The 21,575-nt window shown below is 37.5% G+C and overlaps 1 protein-coding gene and 1 non-coding gene across 2 annotated transcripts in view; both read right to left on the bottom strand.

Annotated features, from left to right (window-relative positions):
- The window catches only part of CNOT1 (CCR4-NOT transcription complex subunit 1), a 96,268-nt gene that overhangs the window by 7,767 nt on the left and 66,926 nt on the right, over positions 1-21,575 (bottom strand). The window contains exons 23-40 of the mRNA XM_001362989.5: positions 19,497-19,727; positions 19,249-19,389; positions 17,737-17,916; positions 15,033-15,149; positions 14,296-14,406; positions 13,782-13,859; positions 13,340-13,517; positions 12,434-12,564; positions 9,504-9,800; positions 8,652-8,792; positions 8,445-8,549; positions 7,782-7,901; positions 6,592-6,783; positions 4,822-4,964; positions 3,893-4,001; positions 3,625-3,794; positions 3,054-3,285; positions 224-472 (exon numbers count right to left, since the gene is read on the bottom strand). Coding sequence (XP_001363026.2) covers positions 224-472; positions 3,054-3,285; positions 3,625-3,794; positions 3,893-4,001; positions 4,822-4,964; positions 6,592-6,783; positions 7,782-7,901; positions 8,445-8,549; positions 8,652-8,792; positions 9,504-9,800; positions 12,434-12,564; positions 13,340-13,517; positions 13,782-13,859; positions 14,296-14,406; positions 15,033-15,149; positions 17,737-17,916; positions 19,249-19,389; positions 19,497-19,727 — 2,925 coding nt within the window. The remainder of the gene's footprint in view (positions 1-223; positions 473-3,053; positions 3,286-3,624; positions 3,795-3,892; positions 4,002-4,821; positions 4,965-6,591; positions 6,784-7,781; positions 7,902-8,444; positions 8,550-8,651; positions 8,793-9,503; positions 9,801-12,433; positions 12,565-13,339; positions 13,518-13,781; positions 13,860-14,295; positions 14,407-15,032; positions 15,150-17,736; positions 17,917-19,248; positions 19,390-19,496; positions 19,728-21,575) is intronic.
- Positions 16,239-16,379, bottom strand: LOC130456737 (small nucleolar RNA SNORA46). Its single transcript, XR_008915781.1, has one exon. It is a non-coding gene; the product is annotated as a small nucleolar RNA SNORA46 (small nucleolar RNA).

Here is a 21,575-nt window from a genome sequence, read left to right as displayed (position 1 = left end):
CAAAATCTGAAATCTGAACTTTCAAAATCAGTTCCTACTGGATCTAATCACTTAAGTTTTGATTGTTCCTTGGCTATATAAGTGAAATGATCTGAGTTAGGAAATCTAGTAGACATTATTGACTCCCCCCCCCCCCCCCCCCATTCATTCCCTAATCAAAGGTAAAGAACATTTTCCATAGCACAAGTATATATAAGGTAACTGGCCAACAAAGACAGACAACCTTGTTTAACAGGTTGATCTTGGTGACTGTGTTAGTGGCTTCCCCTGAGTGCTTGACCAACAGTGCAATGAGCCGCACAAAGGCATCCAGATTATGGTAACACTTGGCCCGGATCATTGTTGGGTTAGCAGCAGGATTGTGCTGCTGCTCAGCCTGAGCCCGGTAGCTGATTTCAACACACATTTCAGTGCACAGGCGAAAAAACCTTGTTATGAGGTCATCAGTCTTCAGGATTCCTTGCTGGTGCATCTGTTTTGGGGACAAGAAATATGAGCCAACAAAATCCAAAAAGTAGTTTTTAAACTGTTCAATATACATATATATATAAATAAATAAAAAGGTTTCATGACTTAATACTAATTACAAGCTCTCTGCCCGCCCCTTCATAAACTCTTGAATAGTTTTTAAAAGTGATTTAAATGCTCATCACTGGGAGGCTGGCTTCCCCAGGACGAGCCCTCTGAGTTTAGAGAGGCTGTTCCTCTGACGAACAAAGCTCAATGTCAGTATTACTGGGAGCCTTCACAGACTGATTGGACTTGCCAGTGAATAAACCCCACTGACACAGCCTCTGAGAATCCAAGGTCACTTATACACCATAATTCCAGGCATTGAAATGACTTCAGATTTACAGTGTTTGAAAACAAGAAAAGTCATTTCTTTATAACATGAAAACCCCAGAATTTAGTTAGCATCAGACACCACAGGAGAAAGGTTTTATTCACCTGGAATAGCAGGCTACCAGCTCTTACAGCAGAGTTCAAACTTAATGGGAGAGCAGAGAATATGAGAATGAAGAAGGCAAAAATGGCAGCTTTAGTTTAGTTGCCTGTCCCATAGGCTATGTAATCAACTGTTAATCGCCTATTAAATTATATCAAGTCCTCTTAACCTGGGGGTATATCTCAGGTCAACAGAATAAATTTCTTACATATTATTATTGATTTATCATCAAATTGCCATAGGTGGCAATAATCTTTAGGGAGCAAACCACCAAAAAGTTCAATTTCAAAATGACTTTAGGAGGCACCAATGAAAAAGAGGGTTTGCTAAAAAAAAAAAAATTACATTAACATAGCTAGATATAAATTATCATTCCATCTCAAATATGAACATAGACTATTTGTGTGTCTGATCTGTGGTAGAACCTTTCAAGCTCATACTGTCTGATTAGCCACAGACCCACTACACATAAATCCCAACACAATGATGTCATTTTGGTCCTCTTTGAGTATGATGGCAATAACAACATATTAACAATCATTAGTAAGTAATAAAAGCTAAAATAAAAGGGAAGAAAGAAAAATCCAACCCAAACAGGAAAAGGAGTTTGCAAATTACACTGCACACAGGCTAGATTCACCTGTTTCAGCAGATGAGGTTAAATTAATTCAACCAATAAAGGGGAAATTTTGCCACAACCAATAAGGCTACAAAGAAAAACCACACTGATTGGATTTTGTTTTTAACATATTTAAAATAGGCATCAGAAAAACAGGAAAATGAAATAAAGGCAGATGTTCAAATTTTACAATATAACTTAACCACATAAGAAGCCAGATAATATAAAATATACTATTTGGCTTTGTATGTTGGGGGTGAGGGTGGAGATGGGATGAGGGGATAAGGGAAATAGAGTATCTTGGGAAAAAGGCAATACTGCTAAAGTCAAAGGAAACAAGGGAACTTTAAAAGAATTTAAAATTGAACAAGTCTAATTCTTTTTGAAAAGGCCAGGACACTCAGCAAAAACATCTGACAGGTGCCGTATTCATAAAATAAAGGAAATGGATTGTGGGTACTTCTGTCCACATGGGAAACCATAAATTTGGCAACGATAACTTTTCATGGGATTCATTTTAAGTTGTCTATGGGAGTGATATTATATACACAAACCTTCCAGGGTTTTGAGGAATAAAATTTACCACGAATTAAAGGTTGGTGTTTAATCTTGCAAAAATAAATTGCATTTTAAATACATGCCTTATCAGTAATCAACATGTAGTTTTGTATGACCTTGCTTGGAACCTGGGCAATAAAACAAGAAACCAAAGAAAGGAAACTGACCACTCCATTCTACAAACTTTGTGTTTCGCTCTCTCAGGAAAAGGATCCTTCTTTGCTAAAGTGCTAACAGGGCAATATAGTTAATATGAAGGCTTTCAATGTTTGGCAGTTAAGCCTCTTGGGGGGGAAAAATGATTAGAAATATCCAACAGGGATAAGCAACATGGAAATTTATGTTACACTGTGGCAATAAATTGAATTGTGTTTCTCCTTTTCATTGGTCACTGCCAATCAATCACATCAAGTTCTCCCTCTACTAACCCAGCCCCTCAGTCAGTGCCCTATTCTTGGCACATCCATTTAACAGTTTCAATTCAGAACAAATCTGACTTACATAAATAAAAATCATTTCCTAACAGTCAATCTGTTTAAATTTCATGTGGAACAGGCTAGTTAATTTGCATACTATTAAATGTCCTGTCAATCTTAAGTATTTTGGTTTCATTTGGTAAGTGTATAGGTTAAGGTTTTGCTTTGAAGAATTTCAACTCAGGAAAAAGTAGCCTATAACCCCATTAAGTGTCCTAGTTTCTACACATGCTCAGGACTGCTAAGGATCTCACAGTAAAGCATACCTGTGGCTAGATTCACTTAGCAGTCTCATGAGCCATAATCATAGCCTACCCCTGACAAACTAGGACATAGCTAAAAGTATCCTTATATTCCTTGACTACACTAGCAGTTTCCTGGCCATCAATGACATCGGAGGCGCCATACCCCACTTATGCCGAATAAAAAGCACCTTTCTCTCCAAAAGCTCTACCTGTCCAACAAACGCAGAGAAGGCTTTGGTGCTGTCGCGGCCAGCCGCTGCTGAGTGGTATAGGTTCACCCACTCCCGCAGCAAGTACTCCGCCTTCTCCCGCAGGCCTGGGGGATCGTCATACTCAGAGGCCTGTGAGATGCCCGAGTGCATCATGAAGTTGGGGCCCCCATGTGCACGGTCAATCATGGCCTCATAATTCGACCGCACCACTTCCATCAGCTGGGGCAACCTGGGACCAAGAAATGCAGAGTGAGGGTCAAGTAAGGGATTTCTGATCACACAAGCACAGATCCCCAAGGAGCTCCCCGAAGGCAGTGGTTCTCTCTCTTTTAATATATTGCTTCTTAGTACAGTTCCTCTGCGCATCACTGCCTCTAAATTCTCTCGGTGGTCACCTATTGGTCACAATCCCCACCATTCGGGGTCAGTTATGACACTGATACACCAACACAAGGCACAAAGTCTATTTGACAGTAAGGTTCTCCCCCTTAAGATCCCTTGCTCCGAGGCCTTCTAAATGTAAATAAAGCAGCCCAACAGAATTAAAGGCTAGCTCATTGGTCCTCACCCTTCTGGGGCATTTCCTCGGGAGTGAGCATTGATCCTCATTAGTGTCTCAATGGTATGAAAAAGATCAGCCTCAGTCACATGGGCCACACTCCTTTCATCCACCAAAAGGATCTTCACCAACTGCATAGCAAAGGCTACAGCCATGTAGTTCAAACCATTCTCCATTGACTGGTAATAAGGAAACCACAAAATCAGCAAGGCAGAAGTCTGAGCAGAAAGCTGCTCTCCCCACCCCCCATCCATTAAGACGACCATTGGCCCCTTACCTGAGCCAGGTGAAGATCATACTGTTGCATATTAACTAGATGATTGCGAATCAACAGCTCCACAGCTTCCACATTATACTTATACTCATCCCGACACTCAATCAGGCACCTAGAAAAGGAATATTCTCTTTTAAAAATTGGGGGTGGGGTGGGAGACATATGTTCTTTCAGGCCTAAAAAAATGTGTCCTAAATTCAAGAAATCTGGGGTACCAACAAATGCCTTTCACATTTTTAAGGCCACCTAGTATATGCACTACAGACTCAGCCCATACTCTGACCTACCACCATACCTCTGCTCATGGTCCTTCTGGGAAATTTTTTTCCTACTCGGCTCCTCTCCATCCTAGTCCCACCTCATACACTACCTCCTTAATGAACTCTTCAATCCCACCTTGATAGCAAACCCTTAAGACACCACAAAATATTTACAAAACCATGAGCTAATTTATTTATGTTATGTATTAGAGTTGTTTCTTTTCCCTCTACAATATATTATAAGCACTATGAAGGCAAGGACCATGCCTTAAGTAACCTTTGTATCTTTCCTCCCAGCTCTGGTACCTAATAGAGAATTCTATAGTATAAAAATGAATCTTTTTTCAAAGAAAGGCTTTATATCAAGTGAATAAGTATAGATTCCATTTAAAAATATTTAGGTACAGAATGCTGTGGTGGTCAAAGCAATTGCTCATTATTGAGCCATAATCTGCTCCCAGTGCAAAAATGTGTATCTTTTCCCTCTTTCATACAAAGCTTTAAAAAGTTCATGGATTCAATAATTTTCAGCATTTTTTAAAAAGAAGCCTATAATTTGTCCATACTCTATTCCATTTCACCTCCCACCAAAAGATTTTTTAGAGGACACTTAAAACCTTGGACACTTGAAGGGCAAATGTAGTTCAACTTCTCTTGTATCTGGCTACTGACCTTGTGATCTGTTTGTTACACCATGGAGACCCATATGCACGGCCATCCTGTAATGCTTTCAGTACGAGGAGGTGACACTCCCGGTAACGTAGCAGCAGGTCAGCATCTGCACCACTTGTGGCATCTAGCAAGCCCTCTACAGCCTACAGGACAGGAATAAAAACCAGCATGCCACATACATTTAAAGCCAGAAATAAAACCTACATTCAAAGCACAACTCATTCCCAAGGTGTCTATGATCAAGGGTTCACAAGGGTTTCCCTAACTTTGTTCTGCATTCACTCTTGTTTTACCTCTAAATACTGTCTCTAACCTATTTAAACAGTATCTTCCTCGTGTCTTGTGCCTTGAACTTTGTGTCCAAACCCATCCCTCCACACTTTTTCCTGCCAGAGGCATCAACCTTTCTGGCCCTTCACATTCATGATCTTTCTTGATTCCTCACTGTCACTCATCTCATACATCCTATCAGTTGCCACATCTTGTTTCTTTCTCTAAATCATCTTTCTCTTCACACAGCTACTCCCTGAATATAGTTCTCCCTCACCATTTCCCAGAATTACTGCAATAGCTTCTGAAGTATTATCTGTCTCAAGTCTCTCTTTAACCCAATATACTTAAGACATTGCTGCCGAAGTAGTTATTCTTTTGAGTATATCTAACTATGTCACTCTCCCTTACTCAATGAATCATTCACCCCTTTCCCAATAAGATCCAAACTCCTCTATTTGGCTTTTAAATCCCTTCATCACCTGACCACAACTTATCTGTCCAGCCTTACTGGACATTATTCTCTCTCCTGTACCTTGTGAACCAGCAAACTTGACTCTGTTCCTTAAATACAATACTCCACACATCTCTTATCTCTGTCTCTGGCACTGGCTGCCTCTCTGAAATACATTTCTTCTCACCTCTACCCTCAAGAAAGTTGTGCTTAAGCCAGGTCCTGAAGGAAAAAAGGGATCTTATTTGAAGTCTCTCCTCACCCCAACTACTAGTGCCCTCTCTCTTCCCTTCCCCATTCTCTTTATATTCTTTATCTATTTGTTTCTTTGTTAAAATTGACTCTGATACTAAAAGCAATGCAATGATCCAGGACAACACTGAGGGACTTATGAGAAAGAATGCTATCCAAATCTAGAGACAGAACGATGGAGTAAAAAGTCAGGGGGGAAAATGATTTTTAAAATCACTTGTTTATATAGCTATTTGATTTGGAGTATTCTATTAAAAAAATAAATAATATGGAAATAGGATTTGAGTGATAATATATGTATAACCCACTGAAATTGTTTGTTAATTCTGGAAGGAGGAAAGAAGGAAAACACAAATAATGTAACCATGAAAAAAAAATTTAATTTAAAATAAAATATAAGCACTTTAAGATAAAGGTTATTTCTTTGAACTGTATCCTCAGCTCCTAGTATATAGTAGTTGTACAATGAAAGTTTGTAGATTAATTTCATCCCAGTCAGAAAACCATCTGTCCTCCATCCTAGTACAAATTCTCTGATGCCTAAGGCTCTGGTCAAACTTTTTTCTAATTAACTTATAACATGTTAAACTTCCCTAAAGTAGAAGGCACCAATACATTTTATCACTGACCTCTAACTTAAAAATCTATATGACATATTTAATAATGCTTAACTTTATATGGGGGGGGGGATAGGGGGGGTGTCTTATTTAGATATGTGACCACTATTATTAAATCAATAACCACGAAAGGTTTCATTAGGACAAGGCTTATTAAACTACACTGAATTAGCTGACCTTCTGCAGCAAGCCCAGGGCAGCAATGGCATCACGAGAGTTGCGAGACATGACGACAGCATCCAGAAGGCTCCGAAGAGCCTGAGACTGGGGGTTCATGGCCAAGGCTGGAGGGATAGCATGCAGGTGCTGCTCCAGTTCTGTGATACACTTTTCATAGATCTGTGCTACATCATCAGTAGCCCACGCTTGCTGTTTCAAGAGAGGAAACCTTTGTGAATGACAATGCTTGAAATCCACTGTCATAGAACACAAGTCTGTTGCCCTGCCATCTTTTGTAAAAGGTGGCTTTACATGATAATTACTAATTAGAAAGAAATAGAATTGTTTTATGGTCAGAAATAATAGCAGTTCATATTTATAAAGTACTTTCCTCACAAAAAAAGAGACAATTATGGGATTAGTACCATCCAATGTTCCCATTCTACAGATAGAAAAGACCACAGAACATAGAAATCATCTTATTAGGGCAAAGTTCACAGAGCTGGACAAGAATTGAGAGCTAAAACTTGAAAGCATGAATTATGACTTCAAGTCCAATGATGCATCCTCAGATTAGAAACATGAATTTCTTTATCTAAATCCAAATCAAGGAAAATCCATATGACTGGACTAGCGATGGAAAAGGCAGAAAGGCAGTTTAGTGGATAGAGCTGGAGTCAGAAAGGCTTAAGTTCAAATGAAGCCTCAGTTGTGTGATCTTGGACAAGTCACTTAACCCTGTTTGCCTCTTTTTTTTCAAGCTAGGAAAAAAAAATGGCAAACCACTCCAGTTATCTTTGCAAGAAAATTCCAAATAGGGTCACAAAGAGTTTGGACAGGACTAAAAAATGGCTGATCAACAACAAAGTTGGGGGCAGCGAGGTAGCTCAGTGGATTGAGAGCCAGGCCTGGAGATGGGAAGTCCTAGGTTCAAAAGTGGACTCAGACACTTCTCCTAGCTGTGTGACCCTGGGCAAGTCACTTAACTCCCATTGCCTAGCCCTTACCATTCTTCTGCCTTAGAACCAATACACAGTGTTGATTTTAAGGTAGAAAGAAAGGGTTAAAAAAAAAAAGTGATAGAACATTTTTTTCCCTCAATCAAAATTAAGGTACCAGAACCCAAGTAATTTATGAACTAGCTAATGGAACACATTCATATTCATAATGATTAAAGGTTCAAGATTCAAGTAAAGTCAATAACTTGCCTTCATAGGCTGAGCTAAAAATCCTGTAGGTTGAGTTAAATCATTGGTGGGCAAGAAGCCAGGAACATTGCGTGCAAACTCTTCATAAACAGCCAGCTGTTTTGGGTCTACACCACCAACCTTTGGAGAAAAAAATAATGACAATGAGAATGAGAGCTTCACAGGATAGAAAGTATTCTCAGCTAGGAAAATTACAAAAGCAAAATCCCAAAAAGTTACCACTTAAAAAAGTAAAGATTCCATACCTAAGACACATTAATCTGGGTCACCTATCTACAAATTTAATGAATAAACCTAAACTATCCCAAAGAAAACAGTCTTTATTGGGAATACTGTGGTGAAAGCAGGTTTTTTTTAAATGACTAAATTCTCACCTTCCTATCAGGACTAGCATTAAAATTAACATTAAAAACATATGAATACTAAAAGACATGATTAGAGGAAGAAAAAATAGGAATAAACAAGCAGATAAATGCCAAAAAGGTATGACTTAAATACTTCAATATTCTTCCAATCTCCTTTACAAATAATCTGGGAATAGCAGAAGATTCAAAGTAATAACTATTTTAGGAACAGTTTAACTTCCCTCAACCATTCCACATTACCATTCTACTTGGATATGAAAAGCATGCAGAGGGAGAGAGATGTGGCTAGGATGCTGACCTTCAGTCTGATCTGCTCTGGCATCCGCTCCGCTTGGTACGTCAAAACAACGGGATCACAGTACCTGCGCCCCTCCTGCCTTGCGTGCTTTCGAAGTTCAAATTCCTACAGACAAAAATTTCACTAGTTAAGTTTTGTTAGAAGGTTCCTGCTAGAAAGTATTACTTCACAGAAAGCTCTTAAAAAGGCAGCTGTCAAAGCACTTACAGTTGCTAGCCTCTTGTCCATCTCTGGACCTGCTTTTTCTACCGCAGTCTTCTGAATAAAGCAGCAGGCCAATTCACAGTTGTCCTGGGCTAGCTGGGCTGCTGCCTGCTCCATCATTTCCCTCTGCTGGGGGGATGCAGCCTATTAAAAAAAGAACAAGATGTCACGGCTTCTTCCTCAGCATTTTCCCACTGAGAAAGAAAATTGCTTGAGTGAGCCAAAGCATCTATATTATTTATATAAAAAACAGATGTTTCATACGATAGAAAGAAAATGACTGAAAACTCAAAAAATTCTTCAATGTCAATTAAGCAATCTTTTAAACAACAAAAAGAAACTTCCACGAAACAAGCTAGCATCAAAGTCAAAATTGTCAATAATTTAAAGTTATGAGTTGAATAAAAATAATCATTAAAAATAAGTCATTGAGGCACAGAAAAAGACCACTTCTCCTACCCTCCAAACCAGTCCTCAAAATGTAAGAAAGAGGTGCAACTAGGTTTAGCTCACTGAATAGAGCTAGGCCTAAAGACCAAAGGTTCAGGGTTCAAATCAAGCCATGGATAGGTCCTAGCTGTGTGACCCTGAGAAATTCACTTAACCATTGCCTATCCCTTACCACTTCTACCTTAGAACCAATACATGGTATTCATTCTAAGACAGAAGGTAATAGGAATTTTTAAAAATAAAGATGGATTCTCATTACTGTCACTGTACATAGCCAAAGGTTAAACAAAACTTAAAGAAAAGAAAAAAGAAAATGAATCTCAATGTAGAGAAAAATCTTACTTCTCTCTCCAAAATATTAAGACCACTCATCATTAGTGCATGTGGTATAATTTCTGCACTTACTCGTAGTGCTGTGGCGAAGCTATTTTTCAAGTTGGTAGCTATGCTCATGAGTAAAGGCTCCCTGCAAGTTATCATAGCCATGCCAGCCGTAAGATTCCTCATCATGTGATGAGCTGCTATCCGCATGCGTGACTCCTCTGAGTCCAATGCAAAGTCTTTTCTGACAATCTGCTCACAAGTTGTCATGGCGATCTTAATTGACCGATCCACCACTGGGTGAACAAGTTCTTGGACAGCACGTTCGATAGCTTGACGTACACATTGTTTCAATTGTGGATGGGCCTGAAACAATGGAATCTGGAACGAAGAAACACCAAATCAAATGCTAGGTAACCTATTAAAACCAAATAATTACAAGTAACTGTGACTCATACTTTTTGAATTGTTTTCAAAGTTAAAATTCTCAAACTAACAAATAGCAATTGAAAATACTAGTAACTAAAATAACTGGTATATTTCTACCTCAAACTAGCCATTAGAAAATACTCTAGATGTTAGTAACAAACACACAGTTCTCCCTTAGTTTGCCATAGTTAAAGTCTTCGTTAAAACTAAATTCCAATTTCTAATGAGGAAAATTTGAATTGACATAAAGCAAAAGTTTCTACATTTTGATTTTATTGTAATTTGTGTCTTGTCAAGTAGGATGCTTTTTTCTCTAAAAACAATTGTCCCTTTGGGACCTTAATACTTCATTAACCTTTCAATAATCCTTTTAAGAGTGCAAATGTACCATGAACCAAATCTGGCCTTGGATACTTCCTAGCTGTGTAACCCTGGACATGTACCAAAGTTTCTTATTTTAGGCCTTTTGCATCATTACCTGAAAGCTCATTCTCATACCATGATAAATTGAAATTTGGCCCCCTTATTAATTTTTTGCTTGCTAATGAAAGCCATTTTCAATTTGGTATTGCAACAAACACAAACACCCACTTCTGGAAATGATGTAGAAGAATTCAACCTACTAAGACAGTCAAGAGCACTGCTTTAAAAGTCAGGTGACATGAGCTCTGTCTTGTCCTGCTCTATTACCTAGCTCTGTGATGTTAGAAGTTCTTAACCTTTCTTGAGTTATTTCCAACTCTGTAAAATGAGTTTAAACTAGCTGATCTCAAAGGAACCCTCCAGCTCTAAAGTTCTATGCACAACCCTAAGTACACCCCAGTAAAATTTCCAGATTGCTCCTTTCATTGGGAACATTTTTTCTTTCCCTATGATGATTAGGAAAACTCTATATATTGTAATCAGAAAAATAAGAGCTTTTTATACCATAGCATGGCACTATCTATAAAGCAGTTGTATGTGTATGTGTGCGCATGTACATGCTCACGGGGAGAGGGGTGAATAGAACATGACGGGGAAGCTCGGGTGACTGTCCTAGTCTACAGATTGCCTACCAAACAAACTTTACATTTAGGATTCCAGCTAGAAGCTGAAATCACTAACCCCTACCTCAAAATGAGGATGAAAATTTTAAGGTGAATATATACAAAGATAAGCTCAGTTCCAGGTATCTGCCAGAAGAGGTAGAGACTTAAGACCAGGCTCAGAAGACCTTCTGATTTGGCTTGCCAAGACGAGCCAAGTGGGAGAGGAGAACCTGAGAACCAACATTAAGTAATAATTTAATTCATCCTGGGGCTCACCCTTGCAAAAAGCATTTAAAATGCCACAATCCATGTTAATTAATTGTTAAATTTTTAAGTATAGAAATGTAAAAGAATCTGTGCCTCAAAAGCAGGACAAGGGCACAGAATGATTTCCAATTCTTTTAGCTGATGAGACTGCAGTAAGCTGATGGGCTACAACAAGAGCTAAAACACTTCTGGGAGAATACAGAAAAGGAAATGGAGAGTAGATAGAAACCAGATTTTCTGAAAAGCTAGTTACCCAAATATACAAAACAGATTTTGTCTTAAATTATCTTAATTTATAATGTTTTAATTATAATGGCTATTTTTTAAAATATTCTGAATATTCTATATTATAGCAATTACAAGTTAAGGGAAAAAAGGAAAAGAAAATAGCATTTAAGCTAACATAAAGTTTAAGATATCTCTTGAAAAAAGTCCCATTAAAAAAAAAATTATCATGGCTCTCAATTTAATTCCCCTAAGGTAAGCTATATTATGTGAAATTGCCAGTCACTGAAGGTCACACAACTGCTGGTTCCTCTCAAACTCCTTAGTTGAAGAGTCAGACAACATCCAACTATTCACACTGGTGAGTCACCCCACCAGTTTTCTGCCCAAACCAGCTTGCCTCTTCAATGCTGTCCCTTAGTCTCCTCTTTAGTGGAGTTGAAGCACACTTTTCCTGAATGAATGCCAATGATCTGGCATTCTGACAATCACCGAGCTGGTCTCCTCCTACATTCCATTTCCTTTATTTCCCCATCTCCCTTTCCCATCCATAAGTTTTATATCTTTCTCCCTCACTCCCCCAAAATGTATGGGACCAGGTTAGGCCTGAAAAGGGCAGCTAAATTAAATTGTCCTCAGTACTTATGACCCTAAAAGGAAAAAGGAGGTAGGATACAAGGGAAACAAAACAATCTGCCTATCTAAAAATAATTTTAAAAACAAATAAATCCCTAGCTTCCTACAATGAATTATCAAAACCTAAGGGCGTCCCTCTACATAATTATAGTTTCGGAGCCCTATCAGTAGAAAATAGTAACAACAGTAAGAGTTCAGGGAGGAAAGGATAAAAGAGAAGGATATAGAGAAGAGTAGAGAACCAACACTGTATGCTTCCAAAGACTGTGTGTGTGTCTGTGTCTGTCTGTCTGTCTGTCTGGGGGGGGGGGGGGGGAGAGGGGGGGGGTAGAAAAGACAACCACCAAGAGGATGGAAAGATGCATGCGGAAAGGAGAAAGGGAAGAAACACCTTTTAAAATGCAGAGAAGGGTAATGCTGGTAACTTACCGTGGGGTTCAAAGTAATGTGTGGTGCCAGACCTCCCAACGAATAGACATTGATGTCATGGTAACTGTATTGAGGCTGTGGAGGAACAGTAGCTGTACAAGTGGTGCTGGTAGCTGGTGTGGTAGAAGTAGCTTGATAAAAAAAAGGGGGATAAAGACTAAAATTAATGCTTAGAAAATAGATAAATGTTTCACAGAAGTTATTGAGTAGTTCTGAATTTTAACTTTATTCAGAATATAGTAATTACCTGGATTACTAATTTGGAAAAAAGCCCAGAGCACAGACCCATTCTCAGGAATTTTGCCTTTTACACGTGAACAGGTCCCCAGATCTAGATACCCCTAAGGAATTACACTAATAAGTTCACCAGAAAAGTTCAAATCCCTGAAGTTATATTGGGCAATGTCAATGCCACATGGTGAAGCCCTGACAAGGACATAGGGCTAAAGAGCTTCAAGCTACATGGGGATTAATAATATTAGTTTCCAGGTAACACTTAAGCTGCTTTGGCCACCAAGATCATCCTAATTCAGAAATAAACCCCTTTTGTTCACTATAGAATAAAGTAGGAGTCCAAGACTATCTGAGGAATAACACATATCCACTCATGATTTCTAAACTTTTATGGTCAACTCTTGTTCAACATTGAATAGTATTGGACTTTCTAGTTAGTCAGGAATTTTAGGTACACGCATAAACACATAAATGTTTTCAACTTTTGATGAAAAAAAAAAACACAAATAAAATTTACAAAATCTGCAAAATTGAATCCTTCCATGAAGATTTGGAAGGTGCTTCAAGATTATAAAATATCCTGAATATCGTGCATTACTGCGTTTCACATAAATAATATAGTCAAAGGGATGTGAAAGGCAAGGAAAATCTGCTTTTCCTTATTGTACTCACTGGTGGTTGTGATGGGAGGAAGTGCCTCTGGTTGTTTGATGTCCTTTTTGGGGGCAGAGAGCTGCTCTTCTAAGTTTTTCAGTCTGTCTTTGTCTTTCAGGAGGCTTCCAGGTTTTAACTCATTGATGTCCAGAGAAAGATTCTTGCAGAGCACCTCAATCTCAAACTTCAAGTTTAACTGCATCATTACAATTTAATTAGATTTCAAGTGACTAAATCCCAGCTTCACTCACTCTACCCATTAATTTGTCTCTCATCCCACTCAGCTTGCATACTGCCTTGAAAAGGACAGGGATATGACCAAAATATGAGAGCTACTATATCACAAAACACTGGGTTTTATTCTCCATTACATTTAAATTACACAAAAGCATCAGTTTCTTGTGTTTTGTACCAAAAGAACAATAATTTATAATAAAACAATAAAAATAAATACATTTACCTTTAAATCATGTTCTTGGTGAAGTTCAGCTAGTACATTCATAATGGCCATTGTCCAAGGATTTGGTGGCCTAAAAACCTAAAGAAAAAAGCAATAAATTGACAAAATTGAATATTTTACAATATCTATGCAGTTATATACAGTATGGGCATCATTAAAGACATAATTATGTGCAAAATCTACATGCATAAAAAAGGATAGGGAAACTTTACCATTGCTTAAGTCTGAGTCCCAATTACATGGTGAGGAAAGACTGACAGCCAGATCAAAAGTTTTTTGTCTAAAGTCACACAGCTTATGCCAGATATAGAATAGGACATGTATACCATCAATCATGATTATTAGGTCTAGTGTTATTTCTGGTTTACTGAGATAATAAAAAGGCTTTAAAATAGTATTTTTATGCCTCTGCACAGAAAGGAAATCAATTCCGATGTCAGTTGTACTTAAAAGTTACAAGGGACAATGATTATGATCCTCAGTGTCCCATTTAAAAATATGAAGTTTTTCTTACCACACTCCGAACACTGGATTCTAAGACTTTGGCAACAAAGGGCACCACATACAACAATTCCTGCTGTCCTTTAACATAAGCTTCCAACAGCAAAGATTTTACATCTAAGTCCTGAAACAAACATGAAAATATTTGTCTATACGATAGATGTTAAGTATATGTGCAAAATATTAATTAAAAGATAAACATTAATATACAATATGTGTCTCTATATTTGATAATTTCTACTTAGGTCACTTAAGTATGCATAAAACACACATGGGTGAAAGACATTAATAGGAAACTACAGAAAAGAACACGGGATGAACTGTTTTCCACATTTATTTCACCCTACCAGGTTTCTTTACAGAAGCAACATACCATAGAATAAAACTACATCACATGTCTTGCCTACAATAATGTGGACAATCAAGGAGTAATGGAGCAGAGATTCCAAGTGTTTAATTGTCCTAGAAATCCACCAATAAACTATAATTTAGAATAAAGTCATTAACAGCAGCCAAGCCTTCACTAAAGTCACATAATATTTAAGGATATTTAGAAATCATAAAGGTCAATTCGACCTTCACATGGAATGAGATAGCTCAGGCTTCAGGTTAGGAAGGCAAAAAAACTCTCCTAGAGTTCCATACTCAGAGAATGCCACAGATGAGGCTAGATTCCTAGTATGAAGCCTCTACATAAAAGGTAGAAAAATAGTAAATGCTATATACACACTGTTTTTAATGGAAACTCACTGTGTGCAAGATGGGTTTGTTTTTGGCTAGTGTGATCATCCCCAGCCAGTGGCCCAGGTTCTTCAACAAGGAGCGGTCTGAGAAGTTGGCTGCAGCTTTATCTGATGTCAGAAGTACCTAAAAAACGTGTTTTTAGAATGGAAACAGGCTTGAAGATGAGACATGGACAAGGAATAAGGAAAATAACTACTTCTTTATCCTCAGTTTTTTTAGGTTATAAATGAAATAACTAGAGTAGACAACATACTTCCCAAATCAAGTTTTCTACTACCCAGTATTTTTATATAGCATCACTAACATAGGCCCTTCTTTTTCTTTCTTTTTTAAAACTTCCATATTGTTCATTGTTGTAAGAGATTACTCATATAAAACCAAAGCCCCAAAACATAAGCCAAAGTGAAAAATATGCTTCTGCATACTGACTCCAACAATTCTTCCTCTAAAGGTAGATATAGCATTCTTTATCATAAATCCCTCAGAATTCTCCTGGTTCACTGTATTGCTAAGAATAGCTAAGCCTTTCACAGTTGACCATTGTACAATATTCACCTGGTTTTGCACATTTCACTGTGCAATCACAGTTCATGTGAATCTTTCTAGCTTTTTCTGAAATCCTACTCAACATTTTTTATAGCACAATAGCAATTTGTTGTTTCCCTTCTAATCTTGTTTATACTGACTGTTGGTTTAAAAAAAACTACAACTTTTAACTAAATATAGTCAAAATTATCCATTTCACACTTTATAATGTTCTTTATCTGTTTAGTCATAAATTCTTCCTTGCTCCATAGATCTGCCAAGTAACTATTCTATGTTCTCCAAATGTTACTTATAGTATCACCCTTTATATATAAATCATATACCCATCTTGAAAACCCAAAGCCAACTCTCCTAAACTTAAGAGCAGTGCCAACAAAACATCCAGGAGTGGGGGGTCTGAGAATGAAGAAAAATGTAAGTAGAATGTCACTGAAGTTATACAGGACATTCAACTATTCCAAAGAGAACCACCTCCTTCAAAAATGAGAAGTGTACAAAACAAAGTATAACTGTTTACCCTGCGACTATCCTTTCCCCACCCTTTCAGTTTGTGTTTCATTTGCTGTTGTGATACCAAAGTTTCTGGTTTCAGACTTCTCTAGATTGTTCTTCATCTGGGTATTCACTGGAACCAATCACAACTGCTCTAAAAGCTGCCCACAACAGTTATGTACCTTAACACAACCACCAAAGCACGAGCCGAATGGACCGTCAGCTATGCAAGGACAGGAGCTAAGGGATTCTTTGGCACTACAGCGTAACCTAATGTGGTAAAAATTTCCATCAATAGGTTTAAAAAATAGTGCCTTAATATGGGCAGTTTATTTGGTGCTTTCCAAAAAGTGCTCCCTAGTATCTCATAGAAGAAATGAAGAAAATAAAGAGACCTGTTTAATGAGCAATGCTGAGACAAGCTAATACCTTTCCCACACTCCCATGTTGTTTTTTTAAACAAGAACTTCGCATGTGACTGATTTTAGACAAGGTGACAAGTGAAGAACTTAGGATCTCCTTGATGGAAATACACCTGTGCAGTAGTTTCAACTGTGACACTGACAACTTCTTGAAAATAAAAGAACTCAGAATCTATGACAGCACCATATAAAATGAAGTGGCTATACATAAATGAGAAAGATTTGACAAGAAGATAGGTAAGACTGGGAAGAAGCTACTTACAGTTTGTGACTCTAACCCTGTACTAAAAAACCTGACTAACAATCAGTGAAGTACTTATTACCTTAAAAAAGGCTAATACAGGACTCACTGCATCTAGAAAATTTGTAATCATTTCCCCTGACTCAGTTATTCAATATGCCTAAGATACAAGGTATACTCTATAGGAAAATACCCTAATTACATGTATTTAGAAGATAGGCATGTACATAATAATTACTTGAACTTTAGCTAAAAGTAGTAAGAGTTTATATTAGGATATTTAACCTATAGAACTATATTGTATCTACTTAAAATCAATTACTAAATAGCATAATAAGCAAGCACTAGGTCAAAAGGGATGGAATTCATTTTAAACAAAGAGTTAAATCAAGAAAGGTTCAAAGGTAGGTAAACTAAAGAATGGGTTACCTCAATCTAGCCACTGTTATGATTGACATATTAAAATCATAACTAAATAAACTAATCTTTAAAAACAAATTAAAAAGATTTTTTTTTAAGAAGCAGGATTGGTTTTCAGAGAAGGGAAAAGAAAACCACTGGTTAATTTTCTAAAACTTCAATTTTAAGAGTGAAAGTATAGACAGATTCATCAAAAATGGATCTCACTCTAAGTAATTAACCAAAGGTGACCAATTTTAAAATCTCACACCTAACTCAAAAGAGCAAATGGTACATTTTGTGATATAAAAAGTACCCAAGAATATTATTGAATAACCCAGAATAGTTAAAATATGCTAAAGAAATATTCATATGATATGATATGCTATGTGTTGCAAGATCACTGGCCTAGTAGGGAAAAATACAAGAAGGCTTCTAAGAAATTAAATAATAATTATTATTTTTAATCTATTTTAACTAGGAAGAGGGAATAATTTACTCTCTTAGGGCACAAACTATATTAAAAAGTATATTTTCTGATTTAAAACAGGCTTATAAGAAGAGGCATAAATAAAACAAACAGAAACACTATGAAAGACTGACCACTCACTTTGATATTTCTGTAGGTCTCATTCAGAACCATCTTATTAAATTCAGGATTCTTCAGAGTATCAAGGAAATTTGAATACAGGCTGTGAAAGTTCGGCTCAATACTGACTCTCTTCATGACAAGATATTGTGAAACCCAAGGCATAAACTCCTCTTTCACCGTTTCCTTCAGCTCCTCAACCTGGGCCAAAGGAATTGATAAGAAAAAAACTCAATGGTCACTTTCAAGTAATTGTGAAGCCATTTTCTGAAAGAAAAATGCCGCCACTGTTTCATATTAAATGCTATTACTGTGTTTACAAAAAACACACGATACAAAAAAGAATTCAACTGTAAAGCTAAATGCATCAGAAACTGGGGGTAAGAAGTCAACAAGACTCACTGTGTGTGTGCCAGGGACTGCTGTGAGAGCAGGTGATCCAGTTATAGACTAAACTACTTCCTGTTCTCCTTTTCCCACCCAGCTAAACCATTTTGGGATTTCTCTGTGAACTCCAACCTCATCCCTTAGATGCTTTTCCCCTCTCCATTTCATCTTTTTCCATTAGATTGTAAGCTCCTTGAGGGTAAGGACTGTCTTTGCTTATTAGTTGCATTTATTCCCCTTGAGTGTTTGGCACTGGGCCTAGACCAGAGCAGACACTAAATTTACTGATGATGTACTGAAGGGGCTCATATTCTAATGAAACACAAATAATTGGTTATATTTAAAAAACCCACAAGCTTTAGCAGCTTAAAACTACACTAAGACTTCCGGGTCATCCTATATATAAATAGTGGAAAGCAAGTAATCACTGAGAAAAATGTGATAGTAACTAGGGATGTTCAGAGAACTCTCTATACCTGAAATCAAAACTTAAGATCCACTGTCTAGAATCTCCCCCCCACTGAAATACCTATTTGTACACTGACATAGTAATATTATGTCCTAAACATGAAACGATCTCTCTGCTTTTAAAGTACATACCAGTAATGTCAATTATAAAATATAAACCAAGTGGAAAATATTTATGTATTTTACTTGAAATGAGAATGTGTTGTTATTCAATAACTGTATCTCATTAAGATAAAGTACAATTTGACATCTTTGGGTGAAAAGTGGATTTTATAAAAAGTAAAAACATTTCAGTAGACCATGACAGATATTTTGTGAAAATATAAGTCAGCAAAACCTTACAATGACAGGACAGAAAACAAAGGAATCAGGATATGATTCAAAACATGGTTCTGCTTCTTCCTATTTCTGTGACCTTATGTAAAACTTCTCCTGTGTGCCTGAAATTCATCCCATATAAAATAAGACTAGAGGTCCTCTGAAAATGATTCTATTATTCAAAATTTAGATACATATCTCTTAGACAATTAACTAAATGGCCTGGAAAAACAAATTCATAATATAGGACATCAGAACCAGAAACTGAAAGCAATAACACAATCTGCCCCCAAGAGTTCATTAAAGTTATTAAGGGAAAATTCACATTCACTATGGACCAAAGAATTAGGGCATACTCACCTTCTGGGTCATGTTTGACTGAGAAAGGTTGTTGAAGATGAAAGCAATTTTTTCCTGGACATTTTCTGGAGGCTCCACAATTCTCTCAGTTTGGTCCGTGGCCACCAGCAATGTATCAATATTTGTAGTATTAATAGACGGCTACAAGTGAAATGAAGCAAAATACACAAAAGTTACCGCCAAATGTTCACGTTACAATTCCTTTTCTTAACTATTTCAGAGCTTAAAAAAAGGAAGCATTCACTTACTGGCACATCCTTCTTGAAGCTAACACCGGTGGGCCTGGTGATTGTGATGGTTTTGGCCACAGTGGTAGTTGTTGAAGTGGTCACGATAGTGCTGACTTGACCAGCAAGAGGAGCTTTTGCTGGAACCTGGGCCTGGGCCTGGGCCTGGGCAAGTGCAATACTTCCAGGGGTGGTGATGGAACCCTGCATTTTCACAGGAGGGTCTCTAGATTGCTGTCCATATTCAATGTACTTTAAAAAGGAAAAAAAAAGCCAAGACAAATTCATTAGGTTGGAGGACATGAGAAAGGAAAAGGATAAAGACTTATTAAGTTTCATTTTTCAATATCTTCCCAATACACTCCCTCCTTCTGTCATCTGGCACTGCCACCACGCTAGTGAAGACTCTTCTCCTAACCTGCTGGGAAGGTTCTGCCTACCTCATTTCTCCCTATTCCAATCCATCCTCCATCTGATCTTGTCACCCCTTCCCTACCACATGTCCAGTGACACTATCACCAACAGAATGAAAAACAAAATGCTCTCTGGAATTTAAAGCCCTTGATAATATGGTGTGACTCTGTCTTTCCAGCCTCTATACACCTTACTCCTGTGTAACTGGAAATCTGTTACCCAAAAATTGCATTTCCCAGGAGCCCACTGACTTCCTGTCATTATATACTGATGTAGACAAGGGGATATATTGGGTGGAGTTCCTGGTCTCAGTCTCTTTTTGCTTCCTGGGTTGCAACTGAGGTGGCAAACAGGGTTTTTGAACAGGTACGAGTAGCCATGGACATGTGGTTTTTTATTTTGTCACCTTTTTATTCCTTTATTTTTAATGATCATTAATACATCTCTTAAAATATAGTATTTTAAATTATTGTACATTAATATTAATTTTCACACTCCTCCATGTTCTCAGGGATCTAGTGACACTGGTCTTCCCAAGCTGTTCCTCACACAAGACAGTCCAACTCCTGACTCACTGGCCATCCTCCACTCCTAGAATCCTTTCCCTGTCTCTGCCTGCTGACTTCCCCATTTTCCTTCAAGTCTAAGCTAAAATCCCACTAACTCCAGCTTTTGTCAGTACGTCTCAATGCTAGTTCCTTCTCTCTGAGATGATTTCCAGTTTGCCCTATATATACACTGCTTGTACATAGCTGTTTTTTCCTGTTATCTCCCCTGATTAGACCACGAGCTCCTTGAAGGTAGGTATTGTCTTTGTTTTTCTTTGAATCACTAGCACTTAGCAGCTAGGCACAGTCAGCACTAAATAAATATTTGTTGAACTGACTTCTTTTACTTCTTGGGTCGTCATCTGTACTCCTTCAGATAATGATTCTACCTTGGCATCATAATTACTCTTTCTAGAGATTAACTGCAATGGAGCTAGGTAAGAGGACTGAAAGGGTTTTCTCTGTGGTGCTTTTCTTACCACCTTAAATCCTGATACTAATACAGTAAAAACATGTATGGAATCACTCTCTGACTCTTTTTTTACTAATGAAAACGAGGTCAGTATTAGAACATTTAGTCAAGTGGCAACTTGATCAAAATGCTTACTCATTAAAATCTCTGTAAAATTCTCAAAAATTGATCATCATCAAAAACTGATGCCCAAACAAAACAAGATTAATTATAATGAGCAACCATGATAATAGAGATCAAAAAAAGAAAAAAATGAATCACCAATAATCCCACCACACACAGCCCAAAGCAACTGGGCTGGAAGTAGGAAGATTATAGGTAGAGAATATTTTCCATACTGTCTGATTAGTCAACAAACTCTCACAGAACGAAAGGGAAAAGAAGAAAAAATTCACTGGGCATCACCTGAAACCCCAAAATGAAAACCTTCAGGAAAAACAGCCAAAATCGAGAGCTTCTAGGACAAAGAAAAAATATTGCAAACAACCAGAAAGAAAAATTCAAATACCAAGGAATCAGAGTTGAGATTACCTAACTAAAACAAAGTAACAAGCATAAAAAGGAACAGAGAGAATTTGGAAAATGACATTCCAGAGGCAAAAGTTATAAGATCACAACCAAAACTAACTTACTCAGCAAAACTGAATATGATTTAGGGAGAGGAGA

The sequence above is a fragment of the Monodelphis domestica genome, chromosome 1 (assembly GCF_027887165.1).
Source record: "Monodelphis domestica isolate mMonDom1 chromosome 1, mMonDom1.pri, whole genome shotgun sequence".
Classification (NCBI taxonomy): domain Eukaryota; kingdom Metazoa; phylum Chordata; class Mammalia; order Didelphimorphia; family Didelphidae; genus Monodelphis; species Monodelphis domestica.
This window is presented reverse-complemented; position numbering and strand designations above follow the sequence as displayed.